Source organism: Oryctolagus cuniculus, chromosome 2 (genome assembly GCF_051225735.1).
Source record: "Oryctolagus cuniculus isolate XC-2025 breed Fujian yellow rabbit chromosome 2, ASM5122573v1, whole genome shotgun sequence".
NCBI classification, from domain to species: Eukaryota; Metazoa; Chordata; class Mammalia; order Lagomorpha; family Leporidae; genus Oryctolagus; species Oryctolagus cuniculus.
Genome location: NC_142868.1, coordinates 20,159,512 through 20,177,386, shown reverse-complemented (window position 1 = coordinate 20,177,386; position 17,875 = coordinate 20,159,512). Strand labels below are relative to the sequence as shown.

At 46.0% G+C, this 17,875-nt stretch overlaps 1 protein-coding gene across 4 annotated transcripts in view; it reads left to right on the top strand.

Moving 5' to 3' along the window:
* The window catches only part of CCDC149 (coiled-coil domain containing 149), a 94,186-nt gene that overhangs the window by 15,080 nt on the left and 61,231 nt on the right, over positions 1–17,875 (top strand). For all 4 annotated transcript variants that reach the window (XM_089326995.1, XM_008274661.5, XM_017350540.4 and 1 more), the window contains exon 2: positions 16,130–16,291. In XM_089326995.1, the coding sequence (XP_089183121.1) occupies positions 16,130–16,291 (162 nt within the window). The remainder of the gene's footprint in view (positions 1–16,129; positions 16,292–17,875) is intronic.

Here is a 17,875-nt window from a genome sequence, read left to right as displayed (position 1 = left end):
ACACACACACACACACACACATATATATATATATATAATGTATATATTATATATAATATAATTCTCTCTGTCACTGTACCTTCCAAATAAATAAACTTTACCGTCTTTTTCTGATTTCTTTTTGAGACAAGGCAAAGATGAACTTCAGCAGTTTTACAGCTTTAAAGTCAGTTTGACTAAAATGTTGTCCATGCTTTGTTAACTTTTTACTGCTACCCAGCCCACAGGCAAACCCCTCTACAGCTAAATCGAGTTATTATCTTATAATGCAGTCACCACCCCATGTATCCTTCCATCCCTCGTGTGACTGCTACATGTTACAGTCTGTGAGGCCTGTCACTTGTTCCCAGCATTTCCCAGGTGGCTGGAACCCTGGAGAGAAAAGGGAGAGCCTTGGATGCCGGGGTGATTTTTGTGTTCCATCCTGAACACGTGGTCTCTGGAAGAGACCAGAATCGCACAGCCCACCATCAGCATCTCAGCTTGAGGCAAGGTTGCATCAGCCGGGCACTGGGGACAGAGGACATGCACTCTAGGCAAGTGATGATTTTAAAAATGCAATGAGAGGGAGTTTCCTGGCCCATTTACGGCCAATGAGAATCTGGAAAGCCGATCTTTCTCTGTTTGCGTTTCCTCCTCATCTGTATAGACCTGAAAAGCGCAGGGTTGTACTTGATGCTCAGTGGAGGCTGAGAAAATAGGGAGTGGGAGGAAAGGGGGGAGAGGAGGAGAGAGGGGATTGAAATAGACATTCAGGCAAACCTTCCTTATTCAAAATTTCAGCTAACCAAGGCCCTCAGTGAATTTCACATACCTCCTGGCTACTATAGTTCACATTATAAACTCTTCCAATTACCTGAAATCTCACTTAACTTAAATTTCAGCACACCCCCTGGGGCACTCAACTAATCAAAGTTTGCCTGTCGAAAGTAATGCTGGAGAGGGGGAAAGTTGATGGTAAGGCTGAGAAAGATAGATCATTAAAAAAAAAAAAAAAAAAAACAAAACAGTCATTGTAGAGAATGGCATTCGAATCATGAAGCGACCAGCTGGAAATTGCTGGAATGTTATCTGTAAATGAGAGGTGAACACAGATGTGGCAGAGGGGCTGTAGTGGGTGGGGCGTAGACCTATGCAGGAGAGGCTGCTACCCAAGGCCCAAGGAAGTTAGCATCCAGGATGGCGTCAGCAGAGTGAATGTCAGTGTGTGGCCTGCCCCACCTGGCATCTTACTCTACAAATCCCAAACTCACGTCTTGGCAGAATTAAATATACACATGTCACCAAGGGATGGTCCCGAGTGCCTCTCTGGGGCTGGGGTCGGTGAATCTGCAGGATTTCTGAGAATGAAAGTGCTGAGAGATGGCTGTTTGGTGTGGTGGTTCAGACTCCACTCGGGACACCCACATCCCATGCTGGAGTGCTCGGGTTTGAGGCCTGGCTTTACTCCCCATTCCCACTTCCTGCTAACGCACACTCTAAGAGGTGATGGCTCAAGAAATTGGATTCCTGCCACCTACGTAAGCGATTTGGATTGAGTTCCTAGTTCTGGCCCTAGCCTAGCCCTGATTGTTACAGGCATTTAGGGAATGAACCAGAGGGTTGAAGTGCAATCTCTCCCTCTCTCTCTCTCACTCACTCTCTCTCTCTCAAATAAAAAAAAAAAAAAAGGAGCTGAAGGAGTCAGGGAGGTGGGTCATGATATGATATTGAAGGGCTCTTATTTGCCAATTCCCTGAATGCCAGAGAATTTTTTTTAAATGAAGAGTGGCAGGGCATGACTGATGTTTTCCAAAGGGATCCGTCCCTGCGTGAGAAGTTGCTGTGATGATCAAAGGGCCCAGTAGGGGTTCCAGCAATGGGGGGGCCACTTATTTGAGGCTGGGGAAGCTGTGTCGGCTGCTGAATGCTGTCTACCTGGGACTGCATGGGGGTTGGGAAGGGAGGAGTTACTGGGTAGGGATGGAGGGCAGGGAAGGCGGAGGCAGAAGTGGGAGACCAGGGGAGGAAGCACCTCTGAGGTGGAAAGTTTCTGGTGAACTCTCCTCCCAGGTGTGTTTATCCCACACGTGAGCAGCCCTCGTGGACCAGCAGGCATGTCCTTGTCGTGGCTAATGAGAGCTAGCCTGATGCCATCAGTAAGGACCCCCGAGGAGCAGGTCACTTGGCAGAGAGGGGCTCCTCGGACACCCCAGCCACCTTCCCATCTCCGCGGCTGTCATCTGGCCGTAAAGCCATCCGACAGTAATGAGTATGTCAGGCGGTCCCATCATCATGGTGATCTCCTGGCTGTGATTCTGACTTGGTGTCTGGTCGGTCACAGTACAGGGGTTCATCCAAGGCTCGCCATGGCAAGCACTGTGGGGCCAGCGTCTTAAGAGGAGGAGCCCAGGCTGCCTCCATGGTGTTTGTACCGGGGTGTGTGTTAATACCGATGCATGAATTAGGAGCTCGGCTTTACACACATAGTTGAAATGCAATTCAAGGGAAATCTATTTCTGGGAGAGTGATAAAGCTCATGATATCTGGTCTCCTTGCCAGCAATTGGGCATAGTTTATGGAGTTTATTCCATCCAGGCCTCACTGATGGCGCAGCATGCCTGCTGTGTGGCTCTTTGCTTTCTCCAGGGAGCAGGGAAAACACCTGCTCCCTGGAGAGGCCCTGAAATCTCCCCGTGAGTGTTCCTGCAACCCCTGGTGCACTGTCCGTGTGTTCCTATGTATGACCAATAGAGGCTCGGAGGTTAGCAAAAATAGATGGGTTTATTAGTAAATGGCCACTGTTTTCTTCCGCCTAAGGGGAACCTTGCAAGTATGAGAAATGAACTCTAGAGAGTGGACCCTCTCCGTGTTGGTGAACTTGGGTGGCTTTCTCACTCCCCAGCATTCACTTTTTCTCATTAGCATCTGAACTTGGAGGGTGTTACTTTCTGGTGTAGTCTGCACAGCAAGATTTTTAACAGGTGCCCTGTCCTCTGCCAGGCAAGGATGGTACACGATCTGCTGTAGGCCAGTGGGAGACACTCTGTAGCGGGAGACCAGATGCTGAAACTACCAAGTTCAGTCCCCCTGCTGGGTAACCCCTGCCCAGACCTTTCCTTCAGTGCGACCTGGAGGTTGGTGGCTCCGGGTTCCTGCCTCCGGCATCTGAAGTTGCTTTGCTCCTCGTCTGGCCTCAGTTCAGCTCTCTTTCCTCTTGCCAAGTCTGGCCACCTCGCTGCACATTCCTATGTTAGAATGCCAGTTACTGTAGCTTACAAGGAGAGGATTTAAACTGATCCCTTCCTGTCTTGTGATAAAGACTGAATTGGCCTCTGGGCACTCCCGGGTCCTCCTCTCTACCTGCTCTTTCAGAAGGAGACCATGTAGATTAAATACAGTGTTTCAGATGGAACGCTGAGGTACACTTTGCAACATAGTATTCAACACTAACCAGTGGTGGCTGCTGCTACTGTTGGAATCAAATAAAGGTCTTCTTATTACTGTAACAGTACCTGGCACATGGTAAGCATTCGAACTATAGTAATTTCTTTTCTGAATACAAAAATGAGTTCATGGTCCCCCCAAGTCAGGAGAGAGCAAACATCCATGGTTCCTACTCTACAGGTGAATTTTTCCAGAAGGGTTAGACTGTGGCTGAAGGAGAGCTCACGCCCAAGCATCCCTCGGCCCCACCTGAGCCACCAGAAAGTGGGGTATTTATTTCTGCATTTTGCCAGGCTCTGCTCAGCTCTTTGGAGTGTGTTTGGGCAGCCCTGTGACATACTCGCCCACTGTTGCCATTCTGATGCCAGCTGCTGAGGCTAAGTCTACGCATGTGTCTGGTTGCCAGGGCAGCATCCATTCTGACAAGGTTGTGTTAGACAAGGTGAGAATGGACCACAGCAGGACACGCAAAGCTAGGGTGTTCCTTGTGGGTGTGGCTGATTAGATCAAACCGCAAGGTGCACTGGCGAGTGTGAGCCGTGTGCTCAGTGGCTTGCTCCTCTCCCAGCTAGCCAGGCAGCACACTCACCCTCGGCTGCACAGTTTAATGCAATCCACGCCTCAGGCCGTCGGGACCCAAGCTTCCTCCTAAGTGTGTCTTTGAATGAAACTCCCCTATTCAGAGACCCTCAAGGCTGCTGATTGCTGGGAGAATTAAACTCCTCTGGCCCCACTGTCAGGCCCTCCCTGACCTGGCCCATCCTGTTCCCTGTGCATCTCCTGCAGCTTCCTTTCCCACACTCCCCGCTGCCGGCCCGGAGTGGCAGCCACTGTTCTGTCCGTGTCTTCCGGCGGGCATCATACCTCTGCTCTTAGCCATTTTTCCTTCAGGAGTATCGTTTGCCTGGTCACTGCTGCTTGTCACAACGCCCTCTGTCCCGTAAAACATGAGTCCCCCTGCCTGGTCTTCAGGATCCATTCCACCTGTCACAGCTTCCTCCAGCTCTGAACACCCCTGGGCTGAATTATGGGAGAAGTCGCAGCTGTGGTGATCAGCATGCCCATAGCACTTTCTGTTCTAAATACCTTGTGGAGACTAACTTATCCCTTCCACGCCAGCTCTAGGAAAGCACTCTCCTTATCCCCCATGTGACAGAGGGGGAAATCAAGGCACAGAGAGGCTAGGAAATTGATCGCGTAGCTAGTGAGTGGCAAAGACAAGATTTGAGCTCAAGAATTCAGGCTGCTTTGACTGCACTCTCAACCAATTTGCTTTGCCATCTGTCCCAGGAGTGCTGTTTGTGTGTCTGTCATAGCATTCAGAACAGGGGGGTTGGTAACCATTGGTGGTAGTGAGGCTACCTATTCCTGTCTATTGTGATCATCCATTTATTATCAGCATAATTATAACAGGTGTCTCAGACACCGTTCTAAGTATATGGACATTTCCCTCCTCACTGACTGTGAATCTGCATTAATTTGAATGCATAGCAAGAGCACTGAACTTGGGTGAGAAGAATGCGGAGTTGAGGTTCTGGCTTGGGATCCTCTTATCCAGCCTTGAATCAGCCACTTCACCCTTCTGGAATGAGGGAGCTTAGCTGGATGCTTCCTGGGGCCTTTCCTAGCTGTGACCTGGGGGTGTGGCATCAGACCTGTGCCTCCTGAAGAAGCCGTACTGAGATAACGTGCAATGCTTCTCGCTCATTGTGCGTGCGAGTTACAGACTTTCACGTGTTGCTCAACAATGAGGATGTGCCGAGAAATGCGTCACTAGGCAGTTTAATTGTGTGAATATCAGAGCAGGTGTATGTACAAGCTAAGATGGCTACAGTGTCACCAGGCAGTGCAGTCTGATGCGACCACTGTTAAATATGCAGTCAGTCATTGACCAAAATGTCATGTGGGGCTTGTGCTGTGATGCTGTGACATACCGGGTAAAGCCGCTGCCTGCAGTGCCGGCATCCCATATAGGCACCAGTTCGAGTCCTGGCTGCTCCACTTTCAATCCAGCTCTTTATTATGGCCTGGGAAAGCAGTAGAAGATGGCCCAAGTCCTTGGGCCCCTGAACCCTTGTGGGAGACCCGGAAGAAGCTCCTGGCTCCTGGCTTCAGATCAGTGCAGCTCTGGCCATTGCGGCCATCTGGGGAGTGAACCATCGGATGGAAGACCTCTCTCTCTCTCCCACTCCTTCTCTCTCTGCCTCTCCTTCTCTCTGTGTAACTCTAACTTCCAAATAAATAAATAAATCTTTAAAAAAAGAAAGAAAATAGAGGAAGGGACCATTGTAGGTAGTCTCTAGTTGCAAAAGACAAGGAAGTAGATTTTTCCCTTCAGCTTTTACAGGGAATGTAGTATGGCCCACATTTTTTAAAGCCAATAATAAAATATTAAACTCAAAGTAATGATTAATACTTTGGAAGGAAGTAAAACCAGATAAGGAAAGTGAGAGTCAGGGTGTTGGCAGGCAGGGATGAGCATCCTGGGAAGGAAATGTTACAGCAGAGATTGGGATGAAGCCAGGGATGTACCAAGCAGCACAGAGGGAGCGGCAGTGAAAAGGCCCTGAGGTAGGACTCCAGTGTTTTCCTTTGAATCATAGAGTTACTTGTATATTGTTGGAAATACTGGTTTATCCGAGACAGGTAACATGTTGAATTGCTAATATTATTATTCTTGTTTGGTGCCAATCTAGAATAGGAAAAAGAACGAGGAGTAGGCAGTGGAGGGTTCTGTCTGAGCTGACAGCTGTTAGGAAGGTGACCCCTGGAAGACACTTCACCTCTCTGACATTCAGCTGTTTTGTCCCATAAAACAGATAGATGGTGCTCACCCCTCTTGGTGTAGCGTGTTGACTAACAGATGAGAGACAGTCTGTGAAAGGGTTTTTGAACTTTAGATGCTATAGAAGTGATGTGTTTAATTTTGCAAAAGTGCTTACGAAGCCTTTACCCTAGCACACTTTATTTGAAGCACTCAGTAACCTCAGTGAGCAGGTATTTTTAAAAAGACTTACTTGTTTGTTTGAAAGGCAAATGACAGGAAGAGAGGGAGGGAGGGAGCAATGGAGGGAGGGAGATATCTTCCACCCACTGGAACAATCTGCAATGGCTAGGGCTGGGCCAGGCCGAAGCCAGGAGTCAAGAACTCCAGCCACACTCACACATAGCAGCAGGGGTGTAAGTCCTTGGGCCATCCGCGGCCTCTGTAGGCATATTAGCGGGGTACTGGATTAGAAGCATAGCAGCCAGGCTTCGAACCTGTGCTCCCATATGCGATGCTGACATGACAGCCTAACTCACAAGGCAGCACAGGCCTGGCCTAGTGTAAGGCATTATTCAAAGTTGCCTCCATCCCAAACACCTGGCTAATTATCTCTTACAGAATGGCCTTAGGCTGGCACTGTGGTGTAGGGGGTAAAGCCACTGCCTGCAGTGCCAGCATCCAGTATCAGCAACGATTTGAGTCCTGGCTGTCCCACCTCTGATCCATCCCCCCGCTATGGCCTGGGAAAGCAGAGAAGGAGGCCCAAGTGCTTGGGCCCCTGCACCCACATGGGAGACCAGGAAGAAGCTCCTGGTTCCTGGCTTTGGATCGACCCAGCTCTAGCTGTTGTGGCCATTTGGGGAGTAAACCAGGGAATGGAAGACCTATCTCTATCTCTATCTCTATCTCTATCTCTATCTCTATCTCTATCTCTATCTCTATCTCTATCTCTGCCTTTCAACTAAATAAATCCTTAAAAAAAAAAGAGCGGCCTTGATTCAGATGCCTTTGATGCTCCTCGTCCTTAAAAACTCATGCAGCATCTTCTCAGCAACTCCCCCCCCCCCCGCGCTGTCCCAGCCCAGCCGCCACCCGAGCCTCTCTTGGGACCTTTCCTTGAATGTTTGTTGAGTGAATGAACACATATTCAGGGTGAGAGAATAGTAATTTAAAAACTTTTAAAATAGCAGCCTACAACAAGGATGAGCAACTAGGAGCACACATGTGTGTTTATTCCTACACACGTGTTCAGAAAAGAAACTTCTCAGAAAATAATACTCACCCTCCTGCCTGGGACATGTGCTAACAGTTTTTGCTCTATTCTGTATTTTTTTAAAAGAAAATGAAGATTGCAAACTGAATTGATTTTTCCCCTAGAAACCTTTTTTTTTTTAACTATACAAACTTCATGTGCTTTATAAATACAACTTTAGGAACATAGTGATTCTTCCCACCCTACCTGCCTCCCCACCCACACTCCCACTCTTCTTCCTCATCCCTCTCCTATTTTCATTCTTATTTTTTACTAAGATCTATTTTCATTTTTTTAAAAAAGATTTATTTATTTACTTGAAAGTCAGAGTTACACAGAGAGAGAAAGAGCGGCAGAGAGAGGGAGGTTTTCCATCTACTGGTTCACTCCCTAGATGGCTGCATTGGCTGGAGCTGCGCCGATCCAAAGCCAGGAGCCAGGAGCTTCTTCCGGGTCTCCCACAAGAGTTCAGGGGCCCAAGGACTTGGGCAATCTTCCACTGCTTTCCCAGGCCATAGCCGAGAGCTGGATTAGAAGTGGAGCAGCCTATTCTCGAACTGGCGCCCATATGGGATGCCAGCACTGTAGGTGGCGGCTTTACCCGCAACGCCACAGTGCCGGCCCCTAAGATCTATTTTCAGTTAACTTTATACACATAAGATTAACTCTATACTAAATATTTAACAAATAGTATTAAAAAAAAAAATAAAACAGTTAAGGCCGGTGCTGCGGCTGCCTGGGCTAATCCTCCACCTGTGGTGCCGGCACTCTGGGTTCTAGTCCCGGTTGGGGTGCTGGTTCTGTTCCTGTTGCCCCTCTTCCAGTCCAGCTCTCTGCTGTGGCCCGGGAGTGCAGTGGAGGATGGCCCAAGTGCTTGGGCCCTGCACCTGCATGGGAGACCAAGAGGAAGCACCTGGCTCCTGGCTTTGGATCGGCACAGTGCTGGCCGTAGTGGCCATTTGGGGGAGTGAACCAATGGAAGGAAGACCTTTCTCTCTCTCTCTCTCTAACTCCACCTGTCAAAAAACAAAACAAAACAAAACAAAACAAAAACAATAGAAAACGGTCAAGGCAAAGGCTGTTTAAAGTCATCACTCTCAAGATGTTAATTTCACTTCTGTAGAGTGACAACTGCTCTATTAGTTGTCACAGATCAGGGAGAACATAGGACATTTGTGTTTTTGGGACTGGCTTATTTCATGAAGTATAATGTTTTCCAGTTCATCCATTTGGTTGCAAACAACAGGATTTTGTTCTTGATGTAGGTACCAATAGCTATAAACTGTTCTCTTATCACTGCTTTTACTGTATCCCATGAGTTTTGATATGTTGCATTGTCATCTTCATTTGTTTCCAGAAATTTTTTGATTTCTCTTTTGATTTGGTCAGTGACCCACTGTTCATTCAGCAGCATGTTTTTTAGTCTCCATGTGTTTGTGTATGCTCTAGGGATTCCTGGGTTGTTGATTTCCAGCTTCATTGCACAGTGGTCAGAGAAGAAGCATGGTATGATTTTGATTTTTTTTTTTTTTTTTTGTATTTGCCAAGACTTGCTTTATGGCCTAGCATATGGTCTATCCTAGAGAAAGTCCATGCACTCACTGGTCAGAAGAATGTGTATTCTACAGGATGTAGGATAAAAAGTTCTGTAGATATCCATTAGGTGCACTTGGTCTATAGTGTCAGTTAACTCTGTTTCCTTGCTGATTTTCTGTCTGGTTGATCTGTCCATTGCTGAAAGTTGGGTATTGAAGTCTCCATTACTGTTGTATTAGAGTCTATGTCTCCCTTTAGATCCATTAACATTTCTTTTGAATAGCCAGGTGCCCTTTAATTAGGTGTATACATGTTTACAATAGTCACATTTTCTTGTTGAAGTCATCCCTTAGCCATTACATAGTGCCCTTCTTTGTCTCTTTTAACAGTTTTTGTGCTAAAGTCTATTTTGTCTGTTACTAAGATGGCTACACCAGCTCTTTTTTTGGTTTCTGTTAGCATAGAATGACTTTTTCCATCCTTTCATTTTCAGTCTGAGTGTATATTTGTTGGTGAGATGTGTTTCTTATAGGAGTTAATTGATAGGTCTTGTTTTTTAATCCATTCAGCCTGTCTGCATCTTTTAACTGGAGAGTTGATACATTCAAGGTGACTATTAATAGGTAGTAACTTGGCCCTGCCATTTTTCTGTGAATATTTCTGTTGTTTATTTTGGATTTCCTTTGTACTTTTACTGGGAGATTTTTTGCTTTCACCTTTCATAGTGATGATCATGTTTCTGTGTTTCTGTGTGTAGCACATCCTTAAGCATCTTTTGTAAGACTGGACTAGTCACTAGTGGTGACAAATTCTTTCAATTTCTGTTTGTTAATGGAAGGGCTTTATTTTATCTTCATTCATAAATGAGAATTTTGCAGGGCCCAGTATTCTGGATTAACAGTTTTTTTTCTCTTAAAACTTGAAATATATCCTGCCATTCTCTCCTATCCTGTAGGGTTTCTGATGAGAAGTTAGCTGCAAATCTAATTGGAGATCCTCTGAAAGTAATCTGGTGTCTCTCTTGTGCACATTTTAAATCTTTTCTTTATGTTTTACTGTGAGAGTTTGACTACAATGTGTCATGGCAAGGATCTTTTCTGATCATGTCTATTGGGAGTTCTGTGTGTTTCCTGTACTCATATGTCCCTTTCTTACTCCAAACTGGGGAAGTTTTCTGTAATTATTTCATTGAAAAGGCCCTCTAATCCATTCTCATTCCATGCCTTCAGGAACTCCTAAGATCCATGTGTTGGGTTGTTTGATAGTATCCCATAAATCTCTAACACTGTTTTTACTTTTTCTAATTTCTTTCTCTCTCTCTCTCTCTTTTTTTTTTTTTTTTTGTTCTTACTGTAAAATTTCCAGAGATTTGTCTTCTAACTCGGATATTCTTTCTTCTGCCTCACTGAGTCTGTTAAGGCTTTGATCTATTGAATTCTTCATTTCCAACATTTCATTTTGATTTCTCTTTAAAATCTTAATGTCATGGGAAAAAATTTTCATTCTTGTCATGTATGGATCAATTTTTCATTCTTGTTACTTATATGATCAATTTTTTTGAATTCCATTTCTGGCATTTCCCCAGTCTGCTCATCTTCACATTCTAGTATTGAAGTGTTGTTGTGTTCCTTTGGGGGCATCATGTTGTCTTCCTTATTCTTGTTTCTTGAATTTCTGTGTTTATTTTATGCATTTGTGGAAATACTTGTTGGATTTTTTCTCCTATGATGGCTTTTATCTTTGCACTATGCCCCTGTGGCTTAGTGGAGTGTCTGCTCTTTCAGTGAATACCCAGAGGTATGTGCTGGGTGTGGCCTGGGAGCTCTGTTCAGTGCTGCAGGGTGAGGGGAGTGTCCACGTTGAGCACACAGTAAATTCCCTCTCTCTCTCTCTCTCTCTCTCTCTCTCTATCTCTCTATCAGGGGGGAGAGTTTGATCAGCTCTGTTGGTATAGTCTCATGCGTACCTCCTCTCTTCCAAGGAGACCAATGCCTGGTTGCTAGCCCCAGTGGGTGCAATATTCATTCAGGCTGCCACAAGAACCATGCAAAGGATCTGTGCAGTCCTCAATGTGAGCATGGATCCTGCAGCAATGACTCTCATCAGGCAATCAGGGAGCCCTGAGTACGTAGAGCTGCCCACAGTGACTGCTCGGAGACTCAGCCACACCTTGCACCCTCCCATGCAGCCACAGTGTTTTCACAGTCCATCCTAGCACACAAGGCTCCCACAGCCATGAGTCCTCAGCCCCCTGTCAATGCTCCCAGCCACATGCAGGTGTCTCCTCTTAGCTGGTTGCTGGGCGCACAACACAAGCTGGTGCAGCTGTTACATATGTCCAAAATGGTGTCTGTCCTTTCTCAGTTAGTTACAGGAAACTAGTGCTGGGTGGTTGGGCAGAGAGAAATTGCCCCCCTCTTTTTTCCTCTAGGTTGGCAGGTGCATTGTCCCCCCCACCCCAGGGCTCCAAGCCAGGCTCACTCCAGGCTCTTCCCACAGCTTTATCGCCTACTAGCCCAGCCAGTGGCTTGGGCTGCTGCAGTTGGGTGTCACTTCGCTCCAAAGCTGGTGTTGAGGCTCTGGGTTGCTGGGGTCCTGAGTTGTGTGCATCCACACCCTCCACGTAGATCCACAGTGTCCCTCTAATTTGGGTGGAGTTTCTTCTGCAGTTCTCTCCCTAACTGTTCCCTGATATGGCACCCTCTCCACTTTTTTATTTTTAACCTGAACTAGAGCTGTAAGCTACCTCCCAGTTCCACCATCCTGGAGTGACTGAATTGATTTCAATACCCAGGCTCAGATGTCACAGCCCCCAATTTCTTCAGCATGTGCATGGATTCTCACAGTCTGCAGGCTCAGTACTACGAACAACTCCCCATCAGCTTAGGTCACCAATGAGACAGGGAATCTTCCAGCTCCCAGAGCCTTCAGGCGTTCAGGTGCCAGGAGGTAGCGTGTTGTTATCTGGATTTTCCCTTCTCAGATTTGGCTGGGCCATGTATCCCTGTAAGGGACCCATGCTTGGCCCAGTGCCCAACACATAGGAAGCACCCAGAAGATTTTTGTTGAATGAGTGATTGAGGGCAACTACAGTGTATAGAAAACTCCAATTATGGGGCCGGATCCTTGGCAGAGTAGGTTAATCTTCTGCCTGTGGCGCCGGCATGCCACAGGAGCACTGGTTCTAGTCCCGGCTGCCCCTCTTCCCATCCAGTCTCTGCTATGGCCTGGGAAAGCAGTAGAAGATGGCCCAAGTGCTTGGACCCCTGCACCCCCATGGGAGACCCAGAGGAAGCTCCTGGCTCCTGACTTTGGATTGGCTCTGCTCTGGCTGTTGAGGCCATTTGGGGAGTGAACCAGTGGAAGGAAGACCTTTCTCTCTGTTTCTCCCTCTCACTGTTTGTAACTCTGCCTCTCAAATAAATAAACACAATCTTAAAAAAAAAAAAAAACAAAACTCCTATTATGATCAAAGCACTTTTGAGCAAGTAGCCGTCTAGATCTTTTGTGAGGCCGGTTAGTTTTAGCCTGTTTCTTCTAAGGGGGTGGAGATGCCATTGTTGCCCGCTAGGCTTTCTCACACCGAATGGAGTGGAGTGGGGATAGTGCTTACAGAGCCTTTCAGTTCCTTCCATCTTCCTTCTGGCCTGGCGTCTGAGTTAGGATGGGGAGGATGCCTCAGAGCGAGCAGCAGGGACCAGTAAACCTTTACGGCCCATTTGTTCTAGGGCCACAGAAGGACCAGATTCAGACGTCCCCTTTCTTACCATTCTTGTGCTGGGGATACCAACCAGAGGCAGCGGCCAGCTCTGACTCTTCCGATCGTCTCTTCTGCCTCCCCTTCACACTGGATGCTTGCTTCCTCGGGGGTTGGGGTTCCACGGGCTCGGCTGTATAAAGAGATGGGTCCCAGTGCCGCCTCGACCAACCCCCAGGCCAGTCCCTTCTCTTTTAGCATCTGTACTGTGTGCTAAGAATGCAGGTGCCTGAAACAGGTAGCAGGTCTGGCTGGGGCCCAGGAATCTGCCTCCATACTACCATGCAAAGTTGGGGGTGGGGCAGGACCACAGGGAACGTGTCCCATTGGCTGCACTTGAAGCTGTTTCATTAATGGGGCTTCAGCCAAAAGTTTCTTTTCTGGTGATAAAAAAGAAATAACATGGAATAAAATTTTTGAAAATCAATGTGTTGCCCCATAACAAAAGAAAGTCCAGCAATAAACTTTTTTTAAAAAAATATTATTTATTTAAAAGGCAGTGATACAGAGAGCAGAAACAGAGAGAGAGAGGTCTTCCATCCACTGGTTCACTCCCCAGATGGCCACAATGGCCAGAACTGAGCTGACCTGAAGCCAGGAACCAGGAGCTTCCTCCAGGTCTCCCACACCAGATCAGGGACCCAAGGACTTGGGCCATCTTCCACTGCTTTCCCAGGCCACAGCAGAGAGCTGGATGGGAAGTGGAGCAGCTGGCACTTGAACCTGCGCCCATATCAGAGGCTGGCGCTGCAGGCCATGGTTTTAACCCACTGTACCCCAGCGCCAGCCCCAGCAATGACCTTTGAAAGGTGACTCTTTTCTTGGAGTGCCTTTCTTGTCTACAGAATGCAGTTGTTTTCCTAGATTTTGATGGCGTTCATAGTTGTTCTGTTTCCCACACCCTCATCACAGCTCCTCAAACTCTCGGCCACTGGAGCTCAGCGGAGGCTTCTGTGCCTGTTTTCTCGCGGGTTCCTGCAATCTGGGAGCGGGGGAGGTCAGCCAGTGCTCTTTACCGCTCTGCAGCCCATTCTGACCAGCATCTGAGGGAAATGGCTTCTCTCTTGGCCCCTAACGGATCCATTCAGGATCAGGGAACTCGAATTTCCACCAGCAGGTGGTGGCCTGTACCTCCCATTCAACAGACTCACCCTCCTGCTCACGTCTAAGCTGACCTGCTGTACTTGACGGCATCTCCATGCGATGGCAACATCCCCACAAAGTCAAGGACCTTGGGCATCTTTGGTGTCTCGGGTTTGAATCTGATAAACTGAAGGGACAAAGGTGGCTGTCTTTATGCCCTGGGTCCCCATAGCATTGCCAACCAGGCCCTGCTGACTACAGGGACAGCACGGCAGAAGGCAGGGCAGATCTGTTAAATTGTGTGTAAATGGTATTTTTTTCCTGTGAAATCTCAATACTTCCCTGAGGACATTGCAGTTTAGGTTTTTAGCTACTCTCCTCTGATAGTTACTTGTCGGGGAATTTACTCTTGAGAAATCACTGTGGCAACAGAACCGCTTTGCCTCCACGAAGACGATGTCAAAGTCTCAAAATCCAGGACATTTGAAGGCAGGATTCCAACCTCATTACTGCAAGGAATAAAATTCGTCCAAGGTGGAAGTGTCCTCTCTCAGAGCTCAGATCCGCCTCAGAACCGCTTTTCTTTCCCCTTTGTTTTTGAAGCTAAGCAATTACTTTTTTTTTCCCAAGGGAAAAAAAAAATGTGCTAATGCACAAAACTCTTTTTTTTCCCTTTCATTTATTTGAAATTGAACTTAACAAAGTCAGTTCCAAGCAAGCACTATATATGAGTAATGCTTTTTGTCCATAAAAGAGCATTGACTCGAATGGTATGGGAGTGCTGATTCTCTCTGCTTTGTGTGAGCGTCCATGATGACAAAGTGCTCATGTCACAGTGTATAATGAAACTATAAATTGTTTTCATGAATGCTCTGAATTTGGGCTTTTACGGGGCAAATTCAAAAGGTATTTAGTGCCACATTTCACATATGTGAATTACAACAGTCGGCGCAGTATAGCCTATGAAAGTAAAAAGTTCTAGTTGGGCGCCCACTGGCCGATGGGGTGGGTGGGTGATTGTCAGTTTCTGGGACTGGGTTTAAGGAGGAAATCCCGTGACTCCGAGGCAGGTGTTCCAGCCAGGTACCCCAACTGTTTTGGCAGAATTTGAAATGTGGCTAAAACACGTGACTCCTTAAGGTGGTCTCGGGGTGGTGGGTGCTTCCATTTGAATCATAGAAGAGGTTGTACATATTACAGCCAATCTAGTGGACACATCTGCAAGTGAAAAATGCTTTGTGGATCACGTGGGTATAAATCTATTGCATAGATTTATGGTTCAATTAAATTATTTGTAATAACATTTTGAGTATTTTTATGGATTAATTCTAGAAAATACAGAAAAACATAAAGACAAATAAAATAACAACAAGGGCAAATAATTTTACTAATGAGATCATAGTTAGCAGCAACATTATAAAGTTTTAATTAAATGTCTATCACTTTGTAAGAGTTTAATAAAATTTACATATTCTTGTCTGTTTTTATACACATACAGATGCACAAAAGAGTACTTCAAATATTCATGGAAAACTAGAATTAAATGTATGAGTTTATTCTAGTGTAAGAAAAAATTTTAAACTCATAGATAGCTTTTTCATTATATGCATAATACATATAAAATTATTTTGCACTAAAATTGTTTGGCATCACAATAAGCTCCAAGTTAAAGTTTTTTGAAAAAGATTTATTTTATTTATTTGAAAGGCAGAGTTACAAAAAGAGGTAGAGACAGAACAGAGAGAGACAGAGAGAGAGAGAGAGATCTTCTCCCCAGATGACTACAACAGCTGGAACTGAGCTGATCATAAACCAGGAGACAAGAGCCAGGAGCCAGGAGCTTCTTCCAGGCCTCCCATGGGCGGGTGCAGGGTCCCAAGGACTTGGGCCATCTTCTACTGCTTTCCCAGGCCATAGCCGAGAGCTGGCTTGGAAGAGGAGCAGCCGGGACTACAACTGGCACCCATATAGGATGCCAGCACTACAGACGGCGGCTTTATCTGCTATGCCACAGTGCCGGCCCCTGATATATTTCCTTTTAAAACAAAATTGAGGGCTCAGTCATCTCTTTACCCATCAATGTACTTTTTTTAAAAAAAATCTGCTTTTTAATTTATTTTCCAATTAAATTATTTTATCTGCCCCCATTTGTGCATGTTTGTGAACCTCAAGGTTCTGGGTCTTTTGAGAGGAGACCAAACGTTGGGTGCTGTCCCTGGGTGTAAGCTCTGCCCAAGTGACCAGGGCAGGTGTTCGGTGCAGTGTGTGTTCCGTGGAGGCCTGTCACTCGCATCTGTCTGCTCCACAGTACCTGGTGTGTAAAAGGAAGCTGGAGAGTAAGAAGGAAGCACTCCTGATCCTTTCTAAGGAGCTGGACAGCTGCCAGCAGGAACGGGACCAGTACAAACTCATGGCCAACCAGCTTCGGGAGCGCCACCAGTCGCTGAAGAAAAAGTACCGAGAACTGATCGTAAGTATGACGTCATACCACTTCCTTGTCCCCCCAGTTAAGAGAGAAAGAGGGGGACCTTCACGAACTGTTTCTTCAAAAAATGGTTAAATGCAAGCGGTTCAAAGGGGACAAATTCAGAAGTCAAAGTCACCACCCTCATGGCCTGCCAATCCTGCCTCGCTGGCTAGTCCGTGTGCACAGTTCCGGGCTGCCTGCTCTGGGGCTGGCGAGCTGTGCACCAGTGACTGTGCCCAGTGCACTCATTCACAGGGAGTTTAATTTGTCTTAAAGGGAGATTTGTATTGTATCTTACACGTGCATTAATACAGAGGCCACTGGTCCACATGTGCCTGTTCATATTTAATTTTAAAAGAATTGGGATTAAATAAAAAGAAGAGACACAGTTCCTCCATCTCACGTGGGCTCAGTTGGTGCAGGTGGCTGGGGGCCACACACCAGTCAGTATTGGTGTAGAACACGTGTGCGGAGAGTGGAGCTGCAGAACAGTTCCCTCGCTGCAGAGTTCTGGTGAGCAGCGTGCTGCAAATACTCTTCTAGAATCTGCTCTTTTCACTCCGCATTTCAATTGGGACATCTTTCCAGGCCATATAGGTTAAATTCATTGTTTTAAATATCTACATGGTTATCCTTAATGTGAACTTAATGTGAATATATCCACTTTTTTTTTGTAATCTTTTCCTTCTCCTGGGCTTTTAGATTTTTCTCTAGGTTTTCACTTGGTAAGATTTTGTTTATTAAATTCACTCAAGAGTCAGGGAGACAGAGAGAGAGAGAGAGAGAGAGAGAGAAAGAGAGAGAGGAATGGAGCTCCCATCTGCTGGTTCATTCTGCAAATTACTGGAAGTCAGGTGAGGTCTCCCCTGTGGGTGGCAGGGACCCACATACTCACCTACTGCCTCCCAGGATGCACGTTAGCAGGGAGTTGGAGTTGGAGTGGAGCTGGGACTTAAACTCAGGTACTCTGATTATCTGCTGTCAGATGACATGTTTATTAAGGATGCAAAATATATTGCAGTTGAGGATACACTGATAGTTTCAATTCTTCTTTTGTTAAATTGATGCAATCTCTTTTTAAGTGTCAACATTGTTGCAAACATTTTATAATCTATGTGGGAATTATTGAACTTCCCTGGAATAGAAATAGAAGGATTGTTCATATTAAAATCATGTTGACATAAATCGGGTATAAGATTGTACATTTATTTACTTATTCACCTGAGGTATTTATATTCCCAGATTTCACAATAGGGAGAGGAAGTGAATTCTGTTAAGGCAAAAAGTCTAATAAGAGTAGAAGTTCTCAGTTAATTTCATGTTGAGCAAATATTATTCCTGCTTCCCCCATACCACTGTGTGTGTGTGTGTGTGTGTGTGTATCACTGCTCCTTTGAGTCTAATTAACAGAGGAACATTATTTCAGTTTAGGATCTGATCCTATATAATTTCCATAAATCCAACATTTTTCATGTTCTTCACAGTTTTAGAAAAACATATAGGTTTGGTCCCACTTGGACTGGGAACTGATTCCCTAAGGGTATTCCCAAAATAACTCAGGTTGAGTTAATAGAATTTTAAAGTGTA